The sequence below is a fragment of the Oenanthe melanoleuca genome, chromosome 2 (assembly GCF_029582105.1).
Source record: "Oenanthe melanoleuca isolate GR-GAL-2019-014 chromosome 2, OMel1.0, whole genome shotgun sequence".
Lineage (NCBI taxonomy): Eukaryota > Metazoa > Chordata > Aves > Passeriformes > Muscicapidae > Oenanthe > Oenanthe melanoleuca.
The window spans coordinates 60,534,838-60,558,011 of NC_079335.1; the positions used below are offsets into that span (position 1 = coordinate 60,534,838).

General features: G+C 37.5%; 1 protein-coding gene across 3 annotated transcripts in view; it reads left to right on the forward strand.

Moving 5' to 3' along the window:
- The first annotated feature begins 644 nt into the window (after positions 1-644).
- The window catches only part of ELP2 (elongator acetyltransferase complex subunit 2), a 37,953-nt gene continuing 15,423 nt past the window's right edge, over positions 645-23,174 (forward strand). Inside the window, exons 1-12 of one of the 3 annotated variants that reach the window (XM_056484873.1) lie at positions 645-1,074; positions 1,170-1,248; positions 2,916-3,001; positions 4,784-4,934; positions 6,160-6,237; positions 10,166-10,230; positions 16,206-16,272; positions 17,106-17,240; positions 18,140-18,235; positions 19,960-20,060; positions 21,959-22,090; positions 22,571-22,720. In XM_056484873.1, the coding sequence (XP_056340848.1) occupies positions 943-1,074; positions 1,170-1,248; positions 2,916-3,001; positions 4,784-4,934; positions 6,160-6,237; positions 10,166-10,230; positions 16,206-16,272; positions 17,106-17,240; positions 18,140-18,235; positions 19,960-20,060; positions 21,959-22,090; positions 22,571-22,720 (1,272 nt within the window). In that variant the 5' untranslated portion in view covers positions 645-942. The remainder of the gene's footprint in view (positions 1,075-1,169; positions 1,249-2,915; positions 3,002-4,783; positions 4,935-6,159; positions 6,238-10,165; positions 10,231-16,205; positions 16,273-17,105; positions 17,241-18,139; positions 18,236-19,959; positions 20,061-21,958; positions 22,091-22,570; positions 22,721-23,174) is intronic. The other 2 variants (XM_056484874.1, XM_056484875.1) reach the window with 2 other exon arrangements.

A 23,174-nucleotide genomic window follows, 5' to 3' on the forward strand; every position in this document is an offset into this window, starting at 1 on the left:
GCCAAGCGGCTGATACAACTTGAGCAAATCTATACAGTGTAATACCCTGTACTGTGACCCTGTTTCTCAAGGCCAGTGACCATGCAAGTAAAACTAGAATACCACTGCAGTATTTTTTTATTTTTCTTGATTTGTTTTCAATTTCTTGTGCAGGAAGGGTAATAAGTACATCAAAGAATGAAAAAATAAAAATTTAACACATGGAATTCACTAATTACTCTGTTCTCATTTTTTTTGCCCTGAAAAGAGAGATATTCAAACATACTCAGATCAAGCTGTTGAGCCTGGCCATTGCTCAGTTGCAAAGTCTCGCACTTTCCACAACAGCACTTTTAGGATATCGTACACGGCAATACTAAGTACATCCCGAAGTCAGAGACTTATTTTCAGCATGAGTCTTTATCAGGAGGTGGCTTCACAGGCGATGGAAGCAGCCCAGGAATGGGTATCAGCGACACGATCTCTGCTACTCAGCTCTCAGCTCAGGTGGAATCCACTTTGTGAAGGGTCCAGAGGGTAAATCCAGGAGCAGCGGAGGGAGCTGGGGTTGTTTTTGCCTGTAGAAAAGGAGGCTCAGGGGGCCCTTATCAATCCCTATAACTCCCTGAAAAGAGACTGCGGCCGGGGCGGGGAGGGGCGGGGGCGCGCTTTCTTCTCCCACACACCCAGCGACATGATGAGAGGACACAGCCTTAAGCTGCACCAGGGGTCATTCAGGCTGGACATCAGGAGGAATTTCCTCACAGGAACCAGCAAAGAGTAAAGTTTTAAGCTATTGAAACCTCGGCAAAAGGCGCAGGACAGACTAAAACCCCGCCGGAATCCCCACACGCGAACCGCCCCGCCCCGCTCCGCCCGCCCCTCAGGCCCCGCCCCCAGGCCCCGCCCCTCAGGGTCGTTGCCACGGGAGCCGCGCGGGGTCGCGCACGCGGCGGCGGGAAGATGGCGGCGCCCGTGTCTCTCTGTCACGTCGCCTGCTGCGCCAACCGGGCGGGCGGCGGCGCCGTGGCCTGGGGCCGTGGCGGCCTCCTCGCTTTCGGCAGCTGCCACGACGTCGTCCTCTACGAGCCGGCGGTGAGCTGATGCGCTCTGGGGTGGGGCCGGGGCCGGGAGCGGGACCGAGACCGGGAGCAGTCCCTGACGCTCGGTGCTGTCTGTCCGTCCCGCAGGTGAGGCGGGCGGTCGCCGCGCTCCGCGGGCACGCCGGCAGGGTGAGCTGCGTGCGCTGGGTGCGCCGGCGGGACGGCGGTGAGTAGCGTCCCTCGGGGTGCGGTGCGGCGGTGGGGCCGGGCCGGTTCCCCCTTGCGGGGTTCGGGAGGCGGGGGAGGCTCGGCAGTGCGGGGCTGCGCTGTACTCGCTGGAACTGGGGGTCTGCGACGCCTGCAGTGCATCCTTTCGCTTTATGCCCAGCGTCCCAGTAGGGATTTTCACAGAATCGGTTAGTTTGGGAAGTATCTCTGAGATCATCGAGTTCAGCCTGTGACCCAACACCACTGTGTCAATTAGACCATGGCACTGAGTGCCACGTCCCGTTTTTCATTAAATACCTACAGGGATAGTGACTCCACCACCTCCCTGGGCAGCCCATTCTGATGTCTAAGCACCCTTGCTGTGAAGATATTTTCCCTGATGTCTAACTTAAACCTCCCATGGCACAGTTTAACACCGCGTTGTCTCATCCTGTCACTTGCTGTCTGGGGCAGGAGACCGACCCCCACCTGGCTCCTCCGTCCTTTCAGGTGGTTGTAGAGAGTAAGAAAGGTCCGCCCTCTTCATCAGGCTAAACATGCCTAGCTCCCTCAGCCACTCCTCATGAGATGCGTGCTCCAGACCCTTATCAGCTCCACTGCCCATCTCTGTATCTGCTCCAGCACGTTAGTGCCCCTGCTGAATTGAGGGGCTCAGAACACAGTACTCCAGGTGTAGCCTCATTATAACAGGTGTATCTGCAGGAATGTGACCTGCCAAACCCGGGCGAGCTGCCTGGTGGGTGAGGGGATCTCTGCTCCCAGCCCCACAGCCAAGGGCACCCCAGGAGGATTTTTGCCTGGGGCTGTGGCAGCTCACACAGGTCGATGGCTTCTGCTGCTTGTTCTGCTCCCAGTCTCTTCAGCAAGGTTTGGAGTTTTGCGTGTTTTGACTTTGTGAACTCATTTGCAATGCCTTTTCAGCAATCTCTGATTATAAAACTCTGAAGTTACATAGAGGCTGTGTGCACAAAAAAAAGAATCTTTAGATAGATAGAAATGTTTGTGACATTTATAAGGCTTTTGCTGAATAGTAATTCCAGGATTTAACATTGTTTAGGGCAGGATTTTCATAGGCATATATTCTTGTCCTTAGATGTTTATGGAAACTCACTGAAAAAGAGAAATGCAACTGCTGATTAGACTGCTAATGTAATGCGCTACTTTCTTTTTTTGAGAAGTACTGAGGTGCAAACATGAGTTTTTGATAGTGATATAAACTGCCAGCCTTTCAACAAGTTGCACTTAACCATATTCTTATTAAAAATTATTAAAATAAGTTGTTTTCAGGAACTTGGGAATTAAATTTTCTTGTGAAGCTTTGAATTCTGTTTGCTTAGATTTCTCTTGCCTTCTTTTCTTCCAAAAAGACCAAAAAAAGCCCCAAAAGATTAATTTACACTGTTGGATTTGGGGGTCTTTTGGAAAGACCCTTGAGCACTTTCATACAGAACTTTAAATAGTGCTGTGAATTTTCTCTTTCTGTTTTCCTAGGGAATATCTTTGCTCTTAATCTTTTCTGAACAGTGCAACTCCTATTAACCATACTTTATTTTGGTGGAAAGGTGGATTGCCAGTGATACTTTGTGACTAGTAACCAGCAGAACTGCTTATGTTGCTGTTACAAAGTTAAGTGTACTCTGAACTAACCAAAACATATTTTTTTAGCTTCTGAAACAGAGTTAATTTCTGGTGGATCTGATAAACAACTTATTCTTTGGGAATTGAAAGATACAGTAACTTGGAATAATCAGGTAAGCAGGAAAAACCTGTTTTCAAGTCTTCCTCCATACTAGTTTCTCACATATCACAAATTGTCTGTTCTGTCTGTATTCCTGGTTCATACTATTTGTTTCACTTGGACTGGTTGTTTGGTTCTGTTTTTTTTTTTAATTGAACCTGGTGTGTATATCCTTGAAATTGTCTGTACTCTATCTTGATATGTTTTACTATAAATGTTGTTTTCTCTTTTCTTTGGTTCGTCTTTTTCAAATCACCATTGGTAAAGAAATTGACTAACCTGTCAATCATTGAGTGGATTTGTTTAGGTGTCTGGAAAACCCTGTTCTTGACTGATCAGCTTTCTAATCTCACATGGCTGTTTTCTTTAAACCACCTTAAAACTTCTAAACCATGAAGCCCATTCTGAGCTGGCATTTTTTGTACCCTTTTTCCTTGTTTCCTTATATCCATTTCTAGTGATTTCTGGTCAACCTGTGCAGCGGTGTGGGGTTTGTATGTATATAGTCTTGACAGGATGATATACAAGTTGGAGTAGATGTTTAACAAAAATGAAAATAAAAAACTGTGCAATAATAGGCTTTTGTCAGACAAATGGATAAAAGTAAGGGGACATACTAATTTATTATTTGTACTGTAAAATGTAAGGCAAAAGATTCAGTGTTGTATGAAAGAGCCTTCAGAATGACCTGAAATTTTGGTGAAAAAAAACCACTTTATTATCTAGCTTTTAAAATCTTGCTTATTAGGCAGTGGATTGTGAGTGGCTGTGTAGATAATCCATTTCATCATCTGTCTCAAAGTAGGTTACGAGACTTGCCATTTTAAAATGCATGAGAATGCATAGTAAGGGGAAATGAACCTACTTTGATGGAGGAGAGTTCTCAGAAATAAGTTATTTCTGATCCTGATCCATTGTAACTGTTCATGCATTTATTTGAGTTAACCTACAGACTTTTTAATAAACTTTTTCTGCTGATGTGGTGCACAGCCATATGGCAATAATTTCAAAAGAATGTGGCTAAATGTGCACATTTTAATGGCAGTTCTAGACTAGTGTAAATTCATAAAAACAAAGTTGTGTATTGAACCAATCAAAAATTCTTACTGGGGCCTACCAGGCTGTATTTTGGAAAGAGATGTCAAGTTTGTCTATGATAAAATTTGGATAAATGCTGGATGCCTTCTGGTTGCAAAATTAAAAGCTTCTCATTTTGATCTTTGTGCTAGTGGGGAACAGATTGCAAATTGAATCACCTGTATTCATTGTCTAAATTTAGCAGTTTGGTTTTTCATGTTGGCATTTGAAGGAGTAAAAAGCTGTTTTGGTTTGTGAGAACATGCTGAACACTGCTGCTAGAGCTGCTGTAGCTGCTGCTTAATCCATTGTGTTCTCTGCTCTGTCTCCTTCACTAAGGTTCTCCAAACTTTTGGGAGATGTTCCTCAGGGTAAGGGACAAGAGAAGGAGAAAAAGGAAGGAAAACTGCTTTTTCTAATTTCTATACTGTTTCCAGCTTCCCTGATGGAAGGGTGAGGTTTATGTAGTGTACACAGGAGCATTTAATTCTGTTCAGCTTTGAGCAAAGTCTTACCAAGTTAATATTCATCGCTGCTGTATCCCTTCTCTGGGTTTCCTGGAATATGGTCTAGCTTAAGCACAGCTTGGCAGACACTCTGTCATTGCAGGTATAGAACTCATTTTCAGTATTACTTTTTTTTCCTAAAATGGCTTTAAAAATTCTGTCATGTAAGTTACCAGAATTTAAAACTTTGTAAAATTTTCTCACATGTTCAGCTTGTGAAAAGCATTCCTCTGAAAGGCCACACGGAAGCTGTTTTTGCTGTGGATGCTGTCTACCAGTCAGATGAACCTGATTTAAATCTGCTGGTAGCTTCTGCAGCCTCTGACTCTACTGTGAGAATCTGGTCTCGGCATGGTTCAGAAGGTAACGCTTATTTTAATGTTAGGGGTAACTTACTGGCTAAGTAAGAATCATGAATGCTTATCCATTAGGTATTAAATACTAACATCTTAGTAATGCAACTACATTGATTTCTCTTCAGACTTTAGTACATTACTCGTTAAAATTACTCTTTAAAAGCCTTGGGTCAGATTTGTTCTGCAGAATGATTTATCTTTATACTTTATCAGGCATGTGTGGCCTGAGTTTACTTTATTTTAAAATACGTATTCAGCTTATGATACTCTGAACCATTGTTTTGCTCTGTAATGTAGAGGCAGACTAGCTGCATGCATGTGTGAACTGAAATTATGTAGTAAAATGATTAATCCTGGCATTAGAAAGGTGAGGTTTAACTGGTCACTTGTTTTTTCCTGTTGGCTTGAATCCAATGAAGTTGGGGATAATGTGATCTTGACCTTCTGTTGAACTAGGCCTTTGCATGGAAATACGGGAAAACAGCATTCTAAAATACATAAGAAATAAATTGGATAGATAATTGAGATTTAAGGTGTTGTTTGCTGGTTTAGTTGTAGTGACTGCATTTCTTCAGCTATTTTCTTCCTTCTCTGGTGTATTTGAAGATTTCATATTGCCTTGCCTACATGAGAGAATTGGGAGTAGCCAATCTACAGTTCCATGTTCTGGAAGGCATTTTTGGTGCTCCCAAAGAACCTCATGAAGTCCTGTCTTTTCTCATTTTGTCTTGCTGGTGTGGTGACAGTGAGAGGGGCTAATTCTTCTGCTGTAGAAAGGTTTTTTTTCTGCTATCCTCTTGTTTATTTTGATCTGGATGGCTTGCTAGTTTAACCATTTCCAGGATCTCAGGGATGTTTGCAGGCTTTTGCTCATCTCTCTAGCTGCTGTTGTAGCAAACAGATTCAGGTTTTTTTTCAGGATTTTCCTGTGTTGTGAATGCTGTTGCCACAGGATATATTTTGTAATATTTATTGCTTCTGATGTGTTACCACAGTGAAGCTATATAGATTTAATACTCAGTATTACCTTATAATTCAACTAACTGGATGAATTTTTATGGCCACACAGAAGGTATTATTGTTTAGGCTTCTGAAAAAATGTAGGTTTTTTTTTCAGCTTCTTAAAATAAAAATGGATGGGAAATTTTAACTATATATTACAGAAGGAAATGACAGTGTAACTGTAATAATTATAGTGAAGGAGATCAACAGTGTCTGTTCCTGTTTTCCAGCTAAATGCATTGAAATTCTGCAGTTTGGAAATGGATTTGTTATGGATGTCTGCTTATCCTTCTTGCCTGGCAGCGATGGTAAGTAAAGCTGCACATCTTGAATATCAATGCAGGAAGAAAAATCTAAGAAATCTACAAAATAGATTTTCAGTTGACTGACTCCAGACCTGTGAGCCACAGTTTTTGTTTTCTATGAAATCTGCTTAAGCTTGTTCTTGTATCTAAAGATTTTCTCTGAACTCTTTAGTAATTAAAGACACAGACTGATTGCAGTGTCTTCAAAATGGCATTCAGATGGAGTTGTTTAGCTGAACTCTTGAGGTGGAAAGCTTTAAAATGAGGTAATGAGTGCTGTAAATGAATGGGATAGGATGATGCTGTTAATTCCACCTGCTCCTTGTGGTACTGCTGTATATGTTTGTTCTTGTTGAAAGATTCAGAAAAAATCTGAAGGCCTGCATCAAAACCCATAGTCTCCCAAGCAGTGTTTATCCCCTACTCAGTCTTAAATGTGAAAAAATTGAAATGCTGAACTACTTTAACTTGACTGTTCAGTATGGTTTATGTAGATTTCTGTTAACAGAAAGGTTAGATTTAGCAGGCTACTACAGACTCTTTTTGTGCAAATAGGTAGAAGCTTTTTTTTTTTATTTTTTTTTTTATTTTTTTTTTTTTAAATAAAGCAGATATATCCTCAAGCCAGGTACATGGGTTGAATTAAGTTTAAGTATCGTTAGTCTTTCACCGGGATGAAGGCCTGCCAGGCTCCCAACTGAAAAAGTACTGTATCTGGAATTTTCAGCTCTTTGCTTCATGCATTCCACACTGATGTGTTGTTTTGATTATATGCCTACAAGCATATCCTTTGACTTTGATAATTCTGGGAGCTATGGAAGCTCTATTAAGATATGTTGTCCCATTTGGGAATGCCAGTGTCTGTTTTCAGAGCCTGTCTGACAGCAAAAGCAGCATCTGTGCCAGCAAAGAGCACCTCTCTCTCTTTTCCTGCAAATACACTAATATGTGCTTGTTAAGATGAAGTTAAAAGGCTTGAGGGTAGATTAAAATCATTACTGCAAGTGTGAATATTCTTTAGAAGTGAGGTGCCTGTGGTGTGGTATATGAGTATAACACTCATATTGCAAAACAATAGATTATATCTTCATTTATGGTACTGTACAGGTAAGCAAGTCCCACTGTTACACTAGAGTAGTGCATCGTTCAATGTTGAAGTCATGTTGTATAAAAGAGAAGTAACTATACATTCTGAAAACACCATAGATGAAAAATATCATATTAGTTCTTAAAACTAAATGTTTCTGAAACTCAAATTGCATTTGAATGGTGGAATAGCAAGGAATTTGTTTTCCAGAATCCCCAAAACCAGTGTTGCTTAAAGTTACATTAAGAGCAGGACAATCCTTTATTATGAGCTCTTCCCATACCAGCTCAGATTAGTTATCCAAAGCAGTACAGTGCTCATAAACTGAAAAAGAGTGCCTTACTTTTCTTAAGAACTGAAATTATTTTCAAATTGCACAAAAATTTCATTTTGTATGGAATAAAAAAAAAATTTCTAGACATTTGCTTTTTTGTTCTGATTCCAATATGAATTACCTCTGTTGCTAAAATTGCCAAGAAATGGTTTAGATTTTGAACTATAAATATATAGAAATGTTTCCTATAGAAATCTATAAAGAGGCTTTTAATCAAGCATAGCCACTGTTTTCTCCCTAAACCTAATATAGTGGTCCATATAGTTGCGGAGTATGTTAATTCTGAAATCTAAATAAAGTAGCTTAAAATATATTATTAAAAATATCTCTGCTGATCATTTGTCAGAAACATTAATCTCTAATGGCAATTTGGAATTTTAATGATCTTCAGGGAAAAATGATCCGTGATAAATTTAGGGGTTGCTCAGGAATCTTTATGAAGGCAAAGTTGTCTGCTGCACAGAGATTCAATGAAGCTTTTCTCTTGAGAACAATCTGCATTTCTTAAGTCAGGAACTAAATACAGAATTACTTTTCTGAAAATTGTAAACTACGTTTCCTGAAGCATTTACAGTAACCTCTAATTTCACCAAGAAAAGAAATTTGAGGCTTGCACTGAAAATGGATTCATAAGCAATGGATGGTTTAACTTTCACAAGACGTTCCTGATGCCTAGGATTTTAACTGATTGTCCTTGAAAATAAATCATTTTTTTAAAAAACTGAGCCACTTTTGTCAAGAAGTCAAATAGGGAAAACTGATAGACTGCTCATAAAAACCTGACCAGTCATTTGCAGCTGGAATGCAGCTTAAACACTTTTCTGGCAGCCTCTTCATTAAGGAGTTTCTGTACATTTGCTGTTTAGCCTTGAAGAAGAGCTTTGTGCAGTTTTGGTTGCTTGCTTGCTTTTTGCTTTGCAGTGTTTGCACAAACTCTGCTTCTAAAATGCTGGCAGTAGGATTTACTATTTTACAGATCTTGGTCAGCCATTTGTCATATAATCTGATTCTTCCTACCACCTGGATAATTGCTAATGATGTGGCTTGACCTCTGACAGTAAATAATTGTCTCCTCTGAACTGAATTACAACTGGTGGAAAAAAAAGAGCAAGTGAACTTGGAAAAGCTCTGCTTACCCAACTTACTTTTCTTATTTCCTCTGCAGAAATTTTATCTTAATCAGATCCAAATTCTAATACCACAAAGCATTTATGTGAAAAACAATTTACTTGTCCATTTTTGCCAGATATATATTTCTTGATAGAATTTTTGAGTGAAAGTATTTGCATTTGTCTGCAACAGCAACTACATCATAACTCTCTCTTTGGTTTTCTTAGTTAAAGTTTCATTCCATTGAGTAAATATGTAATTACAGTGATGGCTCATAAAATGTGTTTCTCAGGAAAGGATGATACTGTCTTCAAGAACATCCATAGTATTGTATTTTGTGGAAGAAAATGTCATTCCTGCCCAGTTCCTGTGGACCTGATAACCAGGTCTTCATTCAAAGCAGCTAATCACCTGCAATCCAAAGCAGGTTTTTTTAGACCTTTTAAAGAGAGGAGGAGATGGAGGTGAAATGTGATTTAGAGGTTGGAGAGAAAGAGGCAAGGGATGGAACTATAAGAATGTGTGGAATGTGACTGAGAAGTGCAAGAGGAACAGTGGCACAGATTTTGTACAAGTAGAAAGATGAAATTAGTATAGAGAATAAACATATTATGAATATTCAAGTTGATTTTTTATCTATCCATAGTAAAGATAAAATTATCTGTATGAAGGGATGTCATGGAGGCTTTTTGTTAAAAGAAGTAGTTCATTTCAGTGAATTTTAGTATCTTGTTTTCTATCCAGACTTGAGAAATGTAAACGTTTAGCCCTTAACATATAACTTACTTCTTCACAGTTTTATACTAAATTGATTTGCTTTTACTGTTTCAGTCCTGAGCAGTAAAACTTCATCCTTATGATGTAAAAAAAGAAGAGTGGAGTAAGCATTAACTATTTTTCCTCGTCCTCCTTTCTTGGACAGAGAAGCTAATACACTGCCTAACTTCTCTTTTTTTAACCTCAGACACAACTTTCTCTGGTTTGATTGATAGGGTTTGTGCACTTTCTAGGTTAGCCAGTAGAAGTCAACTACTATTCAAGACTTGAGTAGTCTTGATTGAAAAATGTTTCATTGCTTTCGTATTCTTGGATACAGAGAGCGGTCATCTGTCTTCCATTTTTTGACTTTTCATTTGCTGTATAATAATTATTCTGACTCCATCTAAACCTATCTTAGTTGATTTAGGAACTTGAATTGCCTTAGTTCTAAATAATTTTGTTTTGTTCCTTCCTTCTTCTGTATTTAGAGCAAATGCTTGTTGATATAAAATATATATATATATATATATATATATATATATATATATAATATAATTAATCAAGATCTCTAATACTTGAACTTCCTACAGATACAGAATATTAGAACTTATAAAAAATGAAGACCTTCTTTTCCTTTCTAGTACCAATACTGGCTTGTGGTGGTGATGACTGCAAAATAAGTTTGTTTATACAGCAGAATGGTCAGGTAATTACAATTTTTGTCTCTTGCTCAATGCATTACTGAGTTCTTCTGCTTCTTTTCAAATGTGCTGTTGATTATTTTTCAAGTTCTTCACTAAGTCCTTTCTGTCTCTACATAGCCATCACATACAACAATCCTTTTTCAAATAGGTAATCAATTTTTCTAGGTGATGAAGTGCACATACAGAATATTGAAGTTGAATTCAGTGCTTTAAAGTTGTAGTTTTTCCTGATTTTTTCCCCCTGTGAAGATAGGCTGTTTCTGTTCCCACTGATACGAAATAGCTGCAACTGTCCTTCTTTATCAAGTATCCAGGCATTGGATTGTTCATATGGAAATTATGTTACTTTCATTCTATAAATTATTATAATGGAACTGTTATTACTTTTATTTAAGGAATTTTATGTTTGTTGCCAAGTATGCCCTCTATGCTTGACTGCTTTTGAACATAAAGAAAAAGTATTTTTAGGAGTATCCGGTTATAAAAGCACATTTTTCATGTGTTATTTGGAAGCTGGCAATTTTTAGTTTTTCATACAGATAAATATTCCTTTTGAGCAGTAGAAAAACATTATGTCCTCTCTTGCATCTGTTCAGAAGTTTTGTTAGATTCTAAAGCATGTGTTGAATGACTGTTTTCCAAAACAGAACTCGGTATCACTTCTTTCTTTCTCTCGCTCTCTTAAAAAAACCCCTTCAAACCACAAATGCTCTCCGCATGCACCAATGAAGCTACCATTTAAAACCCCCCTTTGAAACTGGCATAGAAGCACTTAGTCTGCTGCAATTGCTTAGACACATTCCCTTTAGGGATTAAAGAATAGATACTCCTTTTCATTTTTTTTATTTTAAAATTTTTTAAAATTTTTTTTTTTTTTTTTTTTTTTTTTTTTTTTTTTTTTTGTGAGAGACAAAAGCTACTTTATAGATAATTTTGCCAGTTTGTGCTGCCATGTAACATAATAAGATTTTTTTGGTTGCTGCTGATGTCAAGTAAAATTACTAATAAGTACTTCCTTCTCTTTTTCTATGTTTAATGATTTCTTGACCACTCAGTAGAAAAGAAGGGTGCTTGGTTAGATTTTTGATTTTTTTTCTTTTTTCCTGTGTAGCTTGTGACTGAAGTAATTTTAATGAATTCTCTGGAAATTAGCAATGGCAGAGTGCCACTCCTGATTCTCAACGTGTTAAAGAAAGACTTTTATCTCAGGGACTGTGCAGTTGGTTTTTCTCATTCAGAGTTTGAAACTTGTTTTCTTGCATGATTCATGTTAACAAATTATATACAGTTTGACTGCCAAAAATTTTCAGAGATACATAACTTATTTTGCCCATTTTTGGCCAAACTTTCCAATATAACAATAGTCTGCCATTTTAAAAGGCAGTCATTCTGTGGAGGGTAAAGGAAGTTAATTTGAATAAACAGGTTCTCTCTTAAACTTCATAAGCAAGTTTGTGCTGTCTTTTTTTGGAGGTAGAAAACTTTATTTATACAGGGATGAGCAATTTTGTTTTGCATGTGTTATTTTTCACAGTTTCAATTTCATAAAGTATTTTCACCAGCCTTTGTGGCAGAGTTGTTGTTCAGAATATCTTTTAAATGAGGTGGGACTTCTTGTTGGTGTCTATCTTAACTTTTTATCTCTTTTAGCTAAGTGTACTGTGCAGGCCTGTGTTGTGCTTTACACCTATTAACAGAATTAAGACATCCTTGCAAGCCTTCTGACATGAATTCCTGCCTAGCTGCTAAATCTCATTCATCAGGTTTTCTCAGATCTACTGACATCTTTTTTTATGGCTTCTTAGTACTATTAAAGGCATTTGAAGGAAGTGTTACTATAGCCTTGTCATTTTTTACTGGAACTTGGCATAGGAGAGTGATTAGAATCTTATGTGCTATGGCATTCCCTTGCTGGTAAGGGCCTGTAGCTCTGTCCAGTTAATTCAGTGACTCTTTAAAGCACTTCCTTTAGTTAACATCCTCAAAAAGATTATGAATGTGAGTATGAATCCTGAGGTAGAACATGCATTCATAACAGGGCATTCTTATGAAACTTAAAAGGCACTGTTAGACTCTGAGGGAGGATGAGGCATCTTTACTTAGCTAATTAATTCAGGCTACCTTTTGGTAAACTCATTAATTTTCCAGTCAAAATGTACTTATTCATTAAAAACTGCCTGGTTTTTAAAACTGAGTGGGCATGCTTTACATCTTTTGATGCACCCTACCCATAGATCCCTTACTGTGTTAAATAGTAGAAATAAAGTGAACTCTTGGCTATTCTGACTTGCTGGAAGAGGATATTGATTTATAAAAGTATCCAGGGAAAAAACGTTTCAGAAACCATAATATGTCTTCCTGCTTGAGATATAACATGTACAGATGTGGCCTGCAGAGGGCAAGTAAGTAATCCAGCAGATTAAACTAGTGTTTTTTACCAGAACATTTCTATTTAAACTTTGTTTTTCTGAGACGATGGTGTGCTGTGTGTTTTGGGTTCCACCCAAATAGTTTGTTATAGTTGAGAAGTGGAATACAGGGATAAATCAAAGATAATTCAAGCTCTTTCTAATCTCTTGAGATTAACAGCTGCATAGAGGAGGGAATATCACATCTAGTGTCTGCTGGAGAAAAAATGCTATTAGCCTGGTCCTGAAAGAGATGTAGCCAAAGTGTGGGCTGGATTGATTGTACAGAGTGCGCTGGGCACGTCCACAGCTTTGTTAGTTGTGCTACCTATAGAGCAGTTTTATTCTTTGTTTAAAAGGAAAGAGGCCACATTGCTGCTAAGCAACAGTATTCAGAGATTAGGTAAGGGGCATGGGAAAGCCTGTGAAGTAGAGTTAGACCAGGAGGTTTTGTTAGATTTAACTGTTGGTACTGTAACTTCTTATGTATCCAGTGAAGACCAAGTGCAAACTGAAACAAAGAAGAAATTTGAGACTATAAAAACAAAATCTGTAAAAAAGAGAAGCATGACAGCTCAAAACACTGGGCAATAATAGAAACTTTGACTGAATCACCTAAAAATAATGACCATGTGCATCTGCACAATCCTTTATATTGATTCAGTTTTAGAATTGAATGCATCTGAAGAAACTGGATATAGGAAGCCAAGAGACAAACTTCAAAGAAAAGGGCAGAAACAATGCTAGAAATCCTAGCATAACAGCATACATTACTCCTTGTTCGGTTTCAGTTGACAGTTTTTATTTTTATGGGAAACAATATCTTGAGAACTTTGACTAAACCATAGAATCTTAGAATATCTCAAGTTTGAGGAGACCCATAAGGATTACTGGGTCCAACTTCTTGCTCCTCACAGACCACCTAAAACTAAATTATATGACTAAGAATGTTGTGTTCCTCATGCTTCATGGCATCATCCTTCTGTGTATGGTAATAGCCCTTGTGCTCTCCTCTATTTTTCAGGCACTGTATTGACACTGCTTAGATGGGTGCAGAGTGGAGGATGATGTTATAGGGATGGGAAAGACAGCAGCATGAGTTTCTCATTTAAGGAACTGGAGCATTTACAGAGGTTTGGGGGTATCTCTCCTCAGCAGTGAGGCCTCATACACCATCTGGTGCTGGTATTACTGCCATGAGTGAATATGAGATAATTAAATTCATCAGTCTCTACCTTAAATCTGAATAGTTCAATGGGACTATTCAATGTAAGCATATAAAAATTAGTACAGACTTTAGCTGACTAGTTAAGCATGCTTGTTCTGCAGCATGCAAGAGCTGCATGCTGACTTAAAGCTAAGTACTGCCTAAAAATCTGTTTGGGAAATGATTTAGAAATCTGGGATGGTATTAATAATCTCAAAGTAATTAGTTTTACTCTAAGGGAAAACAAATGACTGCTTTCCTTAATAGATCTCTTTGATGTAAGATGTGGAGGATAATTTAAAAAAAACCCCCCAAGACAACACCTTGAAAAGGGAAAGTGATTAGATGTGTGCTTAGATTAATATTAGGGTCAAGTTTCAGGAGATATACACACTGTTTAGCATAAAAGGAACCATGGAAGAGAAGGATGTTAGCAACAGTTCGGCCTCAACCAATCTTTCAGTTAGAAATAAACTTACCAACTAACCTTGACGGCTATAAAATACTGCATATTTTGTCCAAGATCATATAAATGAATAAATAAATGAGTTTTATCTATTATCTGAAATATCAATTACTAAAGATTTTTTTCATGTATTACCAAAACCAAGTAATCTTCAGAAAAATCTGTTTCATCTTACTTCCTGGACTGTTCCTTCCTGCCTTTACATATAACGTGTTGGGTGTTTAACATAAACATCTATTTGGAATGCTCTATCTGGAAGTGCCAGTGGTTGCAGAAGTGACTAGCTAAATGAGGCTTAGGTGACTGTGAGAACACATTTTTAAGACCTAAACTTTCTAATTTGGAAGTATCTGATCAGCTTGTTCTGGTCATGTATCTCATATATAGATGGTTCTGTAATTTTAGAGACATTTTACGAGGGCAGATAGTGACAGGAGAAGGGGCAATGGCTTCAAACTGAAAGAGAGTAGGCTTAGTGTAGGTATTAGGAAGAAATTCTTTGCTTCCTCCTTTACTGTGAGGGTGGTGAGGCACTGGAACAAATTGCCCAGAGAAGTTGTGGATGCCTCATTCCTGGAGCAGCTTGAGGCCAGGTTGGATGAGGCTTTGACCAGCCTGATCTAGTTGGAAGTGTCTCTGCTCATGGCTGGAGAGGGTGTATCTAGATGTTATTTAATGTCCTTTCCAAACTAAACCATTTTGTGATTGTGACTGCAGATGTGTGATGAGGAGAGGCAGAGTAGTATTGTTTGATGGGAATGTGGTTTTGGAGAATATCAGAAATGGATCAAAAAGAGAGGCACCAATTTCTGAGTATGGATTTTTTTCATACAAATACAAATTTTTCCTTTTATTTATTTATTTTTTTTCTCTGTCACAGATTAGAAGAAGGACCTCAGTTGCAGACTTGTTCTGATAGCAGAGGCTGTCATTTAGTCATAGCTCTAAGTAGGCCTAGGTAAGGGATTTAGTAGAATATAATGCCAGAAATAATGTGTTATTTATACTAAACTATACTAGTGTTTTAACTGTAACAGTTGCTTCAGACATTTTAGTTCAACTTGGAATAAAAAAATGTCATGGAAGTAGGTCTGTTTCTGGGCAAAGAAAAGCAGAAATGGGTTAAATGCTAAGTAAGGAGTAAATAGTAATAGTAAATAGTTTGATTCAATGCATGAATAAAAATAAAATGGTAATACTACATATGTTATAAATGAAAATAGATTACTAGTGGAAGTTCTTAAAAGAGAATCCAGACTGGGTTTGCATTCCAGTGTTCCTGACCCCATGTTCATGCAGAATTTTCTATAAGCAGTTCTTGATGTATACCTTCCTTAGAAATTTTGTTAATAAACTTAAGAAACAGAGAATATTTCCAGTACCATAACTGATTCTGATCATGTTATATTGTGAATTTATTCTTGAAATAATTTCAAAGCATTTACTCTTCTTTTTATACTTGATTTCACTTGTATTCATTTTCTTCATCTGCAGTTGCATCCACTTCACACAAATACAAGAAATTACTTGTCACATCACACCTGCATTATGTTATTCTTTGTGTACCATTGTAAGCCTGATAAATTTAAAAAAAAAATTAAATGTACCATAGAGACACTGTGGCCTCTTGAAGGTGTGCACCTTAAATTCACATCCTTTCCTGCTTATATATGGGAAATGTTGTAATGTTGTGTGTGCATATCCAATGTGGCAAAACCAAAAAGGCTAATCTCAAATCTGTGTGTAAATTACAATCCTTAGTAGTGGCTTATTTTTTCCCCCTGTTTCAAATAATCAAAGCTATAAATATAATAAACTTGAAAAAATAAGGCTTATTGCTGATATGTGCATGGTAATTGAGTGCATTTCTGTGATGTAACAGGAGTTTTTATTCAGTTTCAGAAAACGTTAGTACTCCCTGGCCATGAAGATTGGATAAGAGGCGTTGAGTGGGCAGTCTGTGGTCAGTATGAAAGATGAATAAAGTGAAATAATGGTTTAATGGCATCACTAGTGTTTTACCCCTCCAAGAGATGACCTTGATGTACAAGAGCACCTAAGGTCTTGTAGTTGTGATATTTGTTTTCTTGAGATGGTGGTAGTTAATATTAAAAATAAAGATGAAACTTTGTATCCTTTAAAAAACATTTTTCTTGCTTTCAAGTTTGTTTGCCCGACTGGTACTTAAATGCAAACAAATTGGGGTTTTAGCAACTTGTCCTTTTCAATATACAAATGTCTGTATCTGAGTGAGGAAGAGCTGGCTGATTTTTCAAAGTGGGGAGAGTAGGAGGAAATAGTATGTTTATATTTTCCTGTTTCCTCCTCTGCCCTATTTTTTTAATTGGGAAATTAAGAAAAGAATCTTTGCAGACATTAATCACTAGTTATTGCAATGGCACCAAAAAAAATGAAATTGGATGATGCTACAAGCCTGGAGAAAGAAAAGGAGGAAAGGAGATTTTGGCAAGTATTGAGACTGATAGATTGATAGATTTCCAAAAGCAAAGGGCATAAATAGCAGGGAAGTATAACATGTATAGTGCTTACCATATCTTCCAGATCTTATAAGCAGGGACATGTTCATAGTGTGTTATAAAATAGTAGAGAATTTGAGTGGGAAAGTGAATTGATACTGAAGTAAAACTGTGGATGTTTTTTGATACTGTGTACAATAGGAAAAATTTGGATAGTGCTGTTAGATGTGTGTATGGAAAAATGGTGGGTTAGTAATGACAGTGGTTGCAATGAATATGTGGCTCTATTTTTTTCTTTTCTTTTTCTGAAAACAAATAGGTGAAGACCTTTTCTTAGCAAGCTGTGCTCAGGACTGTTTGATAAGAATTTGGAAAGTATGTACAAAATTAAAGCAACTCCCAGAAACTGAAGATGATTCCATAAAACTGAAAGAGAATATTTTTACTGTTAAAGGTAGGTAACAGCTGTGAGATTCTCTGGCACAACTTTTCATTTGTGTATCTTTTCATGGTTCCAGGAAAGCTGACAAGGTGGTTACCACCTAGTTTGGTTTGTTCCGTGTTGACTGCATTGTTTTTAGCTGTTAAAAATGCAGAATTAACCATTCTAAAGCCAAAAGTTGATGATGTATTACAAGAAATGGTTAAGCAGTGAGAGAGCTTAATACCAACTTGAGTTGTTACTGTTATGCATGTTCCAAATGCAATATGTAGAACACTTACTTGTCTGTGGGAGGGAGGCTGTTGTGTAGTTCTCCAGTTTAGTAGCTTACCTTTCATTTTCTTTGAATTCAATGAATTAAGATGTGCTGCTATTACTTAAAGATAATGTACTGGAAAGAAAAGGTAAGTATGTGCAGGCTTCCTTTATGGTCATTTAACAGGGTCTTTAAGCATGGTAACATCAGATGCTTGCATTGCTGACATTATAGGGTACATTGTTTGGCAACCTAGTTAATATAATGAAGTTTATGTTGATCTGTGTAAAAAGTGCTCATGATGCCTCCTGCAAATCCTGATTCATTGTTTGAAATATCTTAATGTTTGTGTTTTCAGTCATTTGGAGTATGCTAAGAGTATGCATAGTGCCAATTTGAAGGATTTATTTCAATGTTGCCTGAGAGTTCTCCAGGGATTCTGAGAGACCCCTCTAAGGCAATACACTAACCTGTGACCATCAATCTGGTACTCAAGGCTTGTGCCAAAGTAGGATTTCAAGGAGCTGTTCTGTGTCAGGAAGCTTTTGAGATATTGGCAGATGTTGAAAACATTTGATTATTTTCACTAATATATCAGAAATTTCCTGGTCTTGGCTTTTAGAAAAAAAATATGCTGTTCTCTGATTTCTGGTAGATGCTGACACATCATATGCAGTTTCTTTGGAGTCTGTGTTGGCTGGTCATGAAAACTGGGTGTATGCAGTTCACTGGCAACCTTCATTATCCAAAGGTAAAAAGATATCAAACGCTTACCAGCAATGTTAAATGTCATATACATAGAGTACAGTCACATGTCTTTGTATTCTGTTTGCATGTTCACTTGTTCCTGTAGACAATGACACTCTTTAAATTCTACAAATAATGTTGTATGAATAAACAGAGGTTGCCTTGTTACTCATGTTTTCTTTAAGGAATGAAATTAAATAACAGAGCTGTAAAGACTTTATTGTAATTGATTTGTTGGTTATGGTGTACAAATTAGTTAATCAGTATGAATTAATAGCTCTAATAGGTTACCTTGATTATATGTAGGTTACATGTATTTGAAATGTCTGTTCTTCAGAAGGTAAGCATTACCTTGAGAGCTCTCCTTTCTTTTTAGTAGTGTAGATTCCTGGAGTATCAGTTTTCTTGAGCATGTAACTTTAAGGCATTAGTGCAGACTCCCATTGAAACAGTTATTTATAGTTTAATTTTGTATTTTGCTCGAGTATTTATCTTTTTTTGGAAATCCTTAAATTCTGACAGCTTTGTTTGCAGTACTGTTTTTGCAGTTATGTGTTTACCAGGCATATAAGGGAAGGAGATTCTTAATTTGACATTGCACAATCAGAGGCCTTGAATATTTGTACTGGCAAAGGTGTCTTTTTTCTGATGTATTTCAGAGTTACTGATGGCAGGTGACTTCAGCAGTATGAAGGACAGCTTTGCTGGTGTCTGTACAACACTTGAACAGCAGTTCAATTACAGTGCCATTAGAATGTCAAAATATATGTAGTGAAAGACACAGGACTTGCTTTAAAAATATTGATTTAGTTATCTGGTCCTTAAACTTTTCTCTTTTTTTCTAAATCAGACACCAGTAAAATATTTAGAACAAGGTTTAGGTGCAATGTAGGCCTGTCAGCCTTGCACTGCAATCTGAACACTGTTCTGTTAGACCATGAAGTTTTCCAGCTTCTGCATATGTGAAGCTGCTTGTGTTGTGGCCTGCCCAGTGCTGGGTTCCCCAAAATAAATTTTCACTAGAGGCAAACTGATCTGAGAGACATATGCTCAGTGCAGAAGGTAAGGTGGGAAGTCTGTTGTTAACATATCACCTCATGAGATGCCTGCCAATATCTCCATTATCAAGAAAAGTTCCTCAATGGTTTTCCTACAGGTTTCACAACTGCTGGTGAACCAGCTCCCTCTTTCCAATTCTGTGTTGGGCTTTTTTCTGGAGTGTTTCACTGTTTTGGGGAGCAGTCCTGAATAAATGTATGTACTACAGGTTTGCTATAGGCTGCTAGAGTCTGCTGAAGTCAGTAGCAAACCTAACAATTTGGGGAAAAAAACCCAAAAAGTGAATACAGGGCAATTAATTCAAACTGAAAATCTCTCAGTAAAAACATACTTAAGGAATAGAACTGAGAACTGCTGTGCATTCTCTTTGTGAAACTCTAGCTTTTCTTCCAAATTATGTTTAATTCAATAGAAGTTCAGAGTGAGAAAACTGTAGAATATGGTTGTTCCCATGCACGTGTTTTACTTTTTTTTGGGCGATTATGGCTGAGAATACAATATCTCCTAAAGACTGCCTGGCAAGAATGTAGAGCCTGTGAATTTGGCATATAAGAACTGCATTGCATGTCTCTGATGCTGAACAGTTTTTTACATGTATTTCAGTATCACCTAATTTCTTTAGAAGGTATGCTCTTAGGCTGTAGGGTAATAATTTTCCTTGTACTGTAGATGGCAGCATGCAACAACCAATGAGGATATTATCTGCATCAATGGACAAAACTGTGATCATCTGGGAACCTGATAAAGAATCTGGAGTCTGGCTAGAACAGGCAAGTGTCAGTCTTTCAAAAATTTGTACTGTATTCAGATTGTGTTTCCATCATGTGAGTATTTTAGGGATCAAAAACTCTCTAAAATTCTGGCAGAGAAACGTGAAGTGTTTTCTTGCAAAAATACTTATTCCAATGCTCTGTTGCGAGTAAAACTGGATTTCAAAAAGGATACAATATGATTTTTATTACTTTTCTATGTTCTTACTACTGTATTAGGAGTTTATGCTTGTGCTCAGCTATCATTCATAGTGTACAAGGCAGGGGCTGCATAGTAATGGTCAGAGGAGGAAGAAACCCTCTTGAACTATACTGCAGAGGAACTGACATGCAATTCACAAGCCTGGTTTTACTCACAGTAACTTGATCATTGGCTGTGTCATTAGGTTTTTCTTCCATTTGAGCTGAATACTCATGTGTCACTCATGTAGTATTCTGAAAGCTGTTCTGATGTGGATCATCCTAAATAAACAAGTAATACAACCAGATTTCTCTAGTGCTTTGATTGGCGTCTTTTCAGCTGACCTGCTTTTCCAAATTGCAGTAGTTCAGTTGGAGTTGTGTTATACCAGCCATTGTTTGTGATCTCTTTTGTCACAAAGAAAATTCCAATCATCTCTTGGGTGAAAAAGTGAGAATTACAGCAGGTTATTTAATTTTTCCTCTGTTACATTGAAAAGTTCTGATGCCTTTGTGCTTGAAGTAGAAATTAGTCATAAAAGACTAATCACATAGAGATGCCATTTGATGTCCCTAGGTGTAACACGTAGTTGTGGCTAAATTCACAAGCTTCTAAAAATGGATAGTGCAGTAAAGCTTGTTGCAAGTTGTGGTTCTTTAATTTTACATTCTCTTTGTATTGGTTTGACAACAAATGTGCAGCTTCAAGTTCAGATCAGACATTTTAACTGCAAAAACCCATTTTGCCTCAAGAGAGGGAAATCTGAGCTGGAAGCCTGTAGGGAGGAAGGGCACAAGGGGAACATCCCAGTTTCTCTCTTTCATCATCCTATGATGAACAAGATGCCTTAAAATTTATTCCCCTGCTCAGAGGTGAGACTAGAATTCTGCCTCTAGCATGGCATATCAAAGTCACTCCAATATGAGTGGTATTTTATATTTTATAAATGAGTGCTAATAAAATGTAACTTCTAGTGCAGTGCCATTTAAAATAGGACCTTGGTTCATTTCATCTTGGTCTTAAAAGAGGCTATATAAGAATGGAGGAGTTGAAAGCTTGAAAGAAATTGTCTTAGGTCTTGAATAAAACTTGGAAATGTAACTACTTATCTTTTAATAAAATTTAAAAAGTGGAAGAGCACTAGAGCAACTGTCAGCCCTGTGTGTATGCATGTGTACGCACATGAGAAGTCATAAGAGAAGCACAAAACAGAGGCCAGCATCTGCCACAGGAGGAGTCAAATTGCAGTGGATCAAATTGCAGATGTTCATGGGGAAACAGGGAAATGAAAATATGGTAGAGAATTTTGGAAATTAAGTAGGGAAAAGAATATACTTGGGAGCTACTGTTTCTTTGGATCATTTTTCTGTATTGTGCAACAGAGCAGTAGCCAGGCAACAGACAATAAGGAGCTGTTGCATCCAACAAGTTGGACAGAAACACTTAACATTTGGATTTGCATCTATCTAATGTAGTGATTTCTTTCCCTTGTGGGATCCTATCTTGAAATGTCTGTGAAGGGAGTCTCCATTCAATTGGCATGCCGGTTTAATTCCCATGATGTTTCACTCTTAACTTTGCAATTAAAATATTCTTCAAATGTGTTTGTAATTTGAACTCTTGTCTATAGGTAGTTTTTCATCTCATGAAGTAAGAATGATTTTGTAGCAGTGGAAGGCCATTTTCATGGATGTTTCACTTCTGTTCATTGATTTAGGTACGTGTAGGTGAAGTGGGTGGCAATACTCTTGGATTTTTTGACTGCCAGTTTAGTCCAGATGGTTCGATGATCATTGCTCATGCTTTTCATGGAGCACTACACCTTTGGAAACAGGGTACAGTTAATAAGGTATGTTGGCTTTTTTGTTAGTAGTATTACTTTAAAAAACTGTACTTTTAAGTCATTTGAGGTAAATTTGTGTTATTAATAGAAAAGTGTAACCGTATGTTTTAAAATTAGTGATTGAAATAGACCTTTTCTGAGTATAATATTCCGTAGGAGTCTCACTCCTGCATAGAAGGGAGGTTGAAATCCTCCAGGCTCTAAACCCTGTTTCTTACTTGTGGGGATCATGAAGTCAGTTGAACAGGCTGAACTCCTTTGTGGTTGTGCTTTGTTCACAGCTGAAGAAACACAAGTTTCTTTCAGGTGGGAGCAATACATCAGTATTTATGTCTCTTCAGCTTCTCTTGACTTCTAATAATTTGCTGTTTACAAATGTGTTTTTCTTACTTTCTTAATAAGCACATTGATACTTTTATTTTGCTTAGAATGTGTCAATCAGTCAAATGAAAAATTCCTTACTTTTTTGTGAAACTCTTTTAATAGAAAGAATGGACTCCAGAAGTTGTGATTTCAGGACATTTTAACAGTGTAGAGGATGCAAAGTGGGATCCAGAAGGAGAGTTTATCATCAGTGTGGGCTCTGATCAAACTACGAGGCTCTTTGCTCCATGGAAAAGGAAAGAAGAGACAGAGGTATGATCTTCAAAGATTTTGTGAGTGTGGTTAAGGGGATTTGGTCAGTCTTGTGTTTGGAATGAGTTTGTCTAAATATAACTCAAACCTTAAAAGTTCCCCAAGTGATGATCTGTTTAAAACTGCTTGGTTTGGTAATTGAGTGTGTGCTGTTTTCACTTTAAAAATACTAGTGGCAGACTTTTTGCAATCACACAATATGATTGCAGTTCAGTCCAGAGTCCATGTCCAGATTACCTTCAGTTAGTGTTCTTTCAGTCTTGGGAAACATGCTCTGCAGTAATTCAGAAGGAGGAATACATGACTGGTACTAATAACCACCTATTGCAGTGTTTAACAATTGGCTACACTGCTGTGGCTAACAGTAAAGAAACTCAAATTTGGTTGTGCTTTTTTACAGTAACATAATCTAAATAAAGTTCTCACTGTATTTTTTTACATTAATTTGGTAATG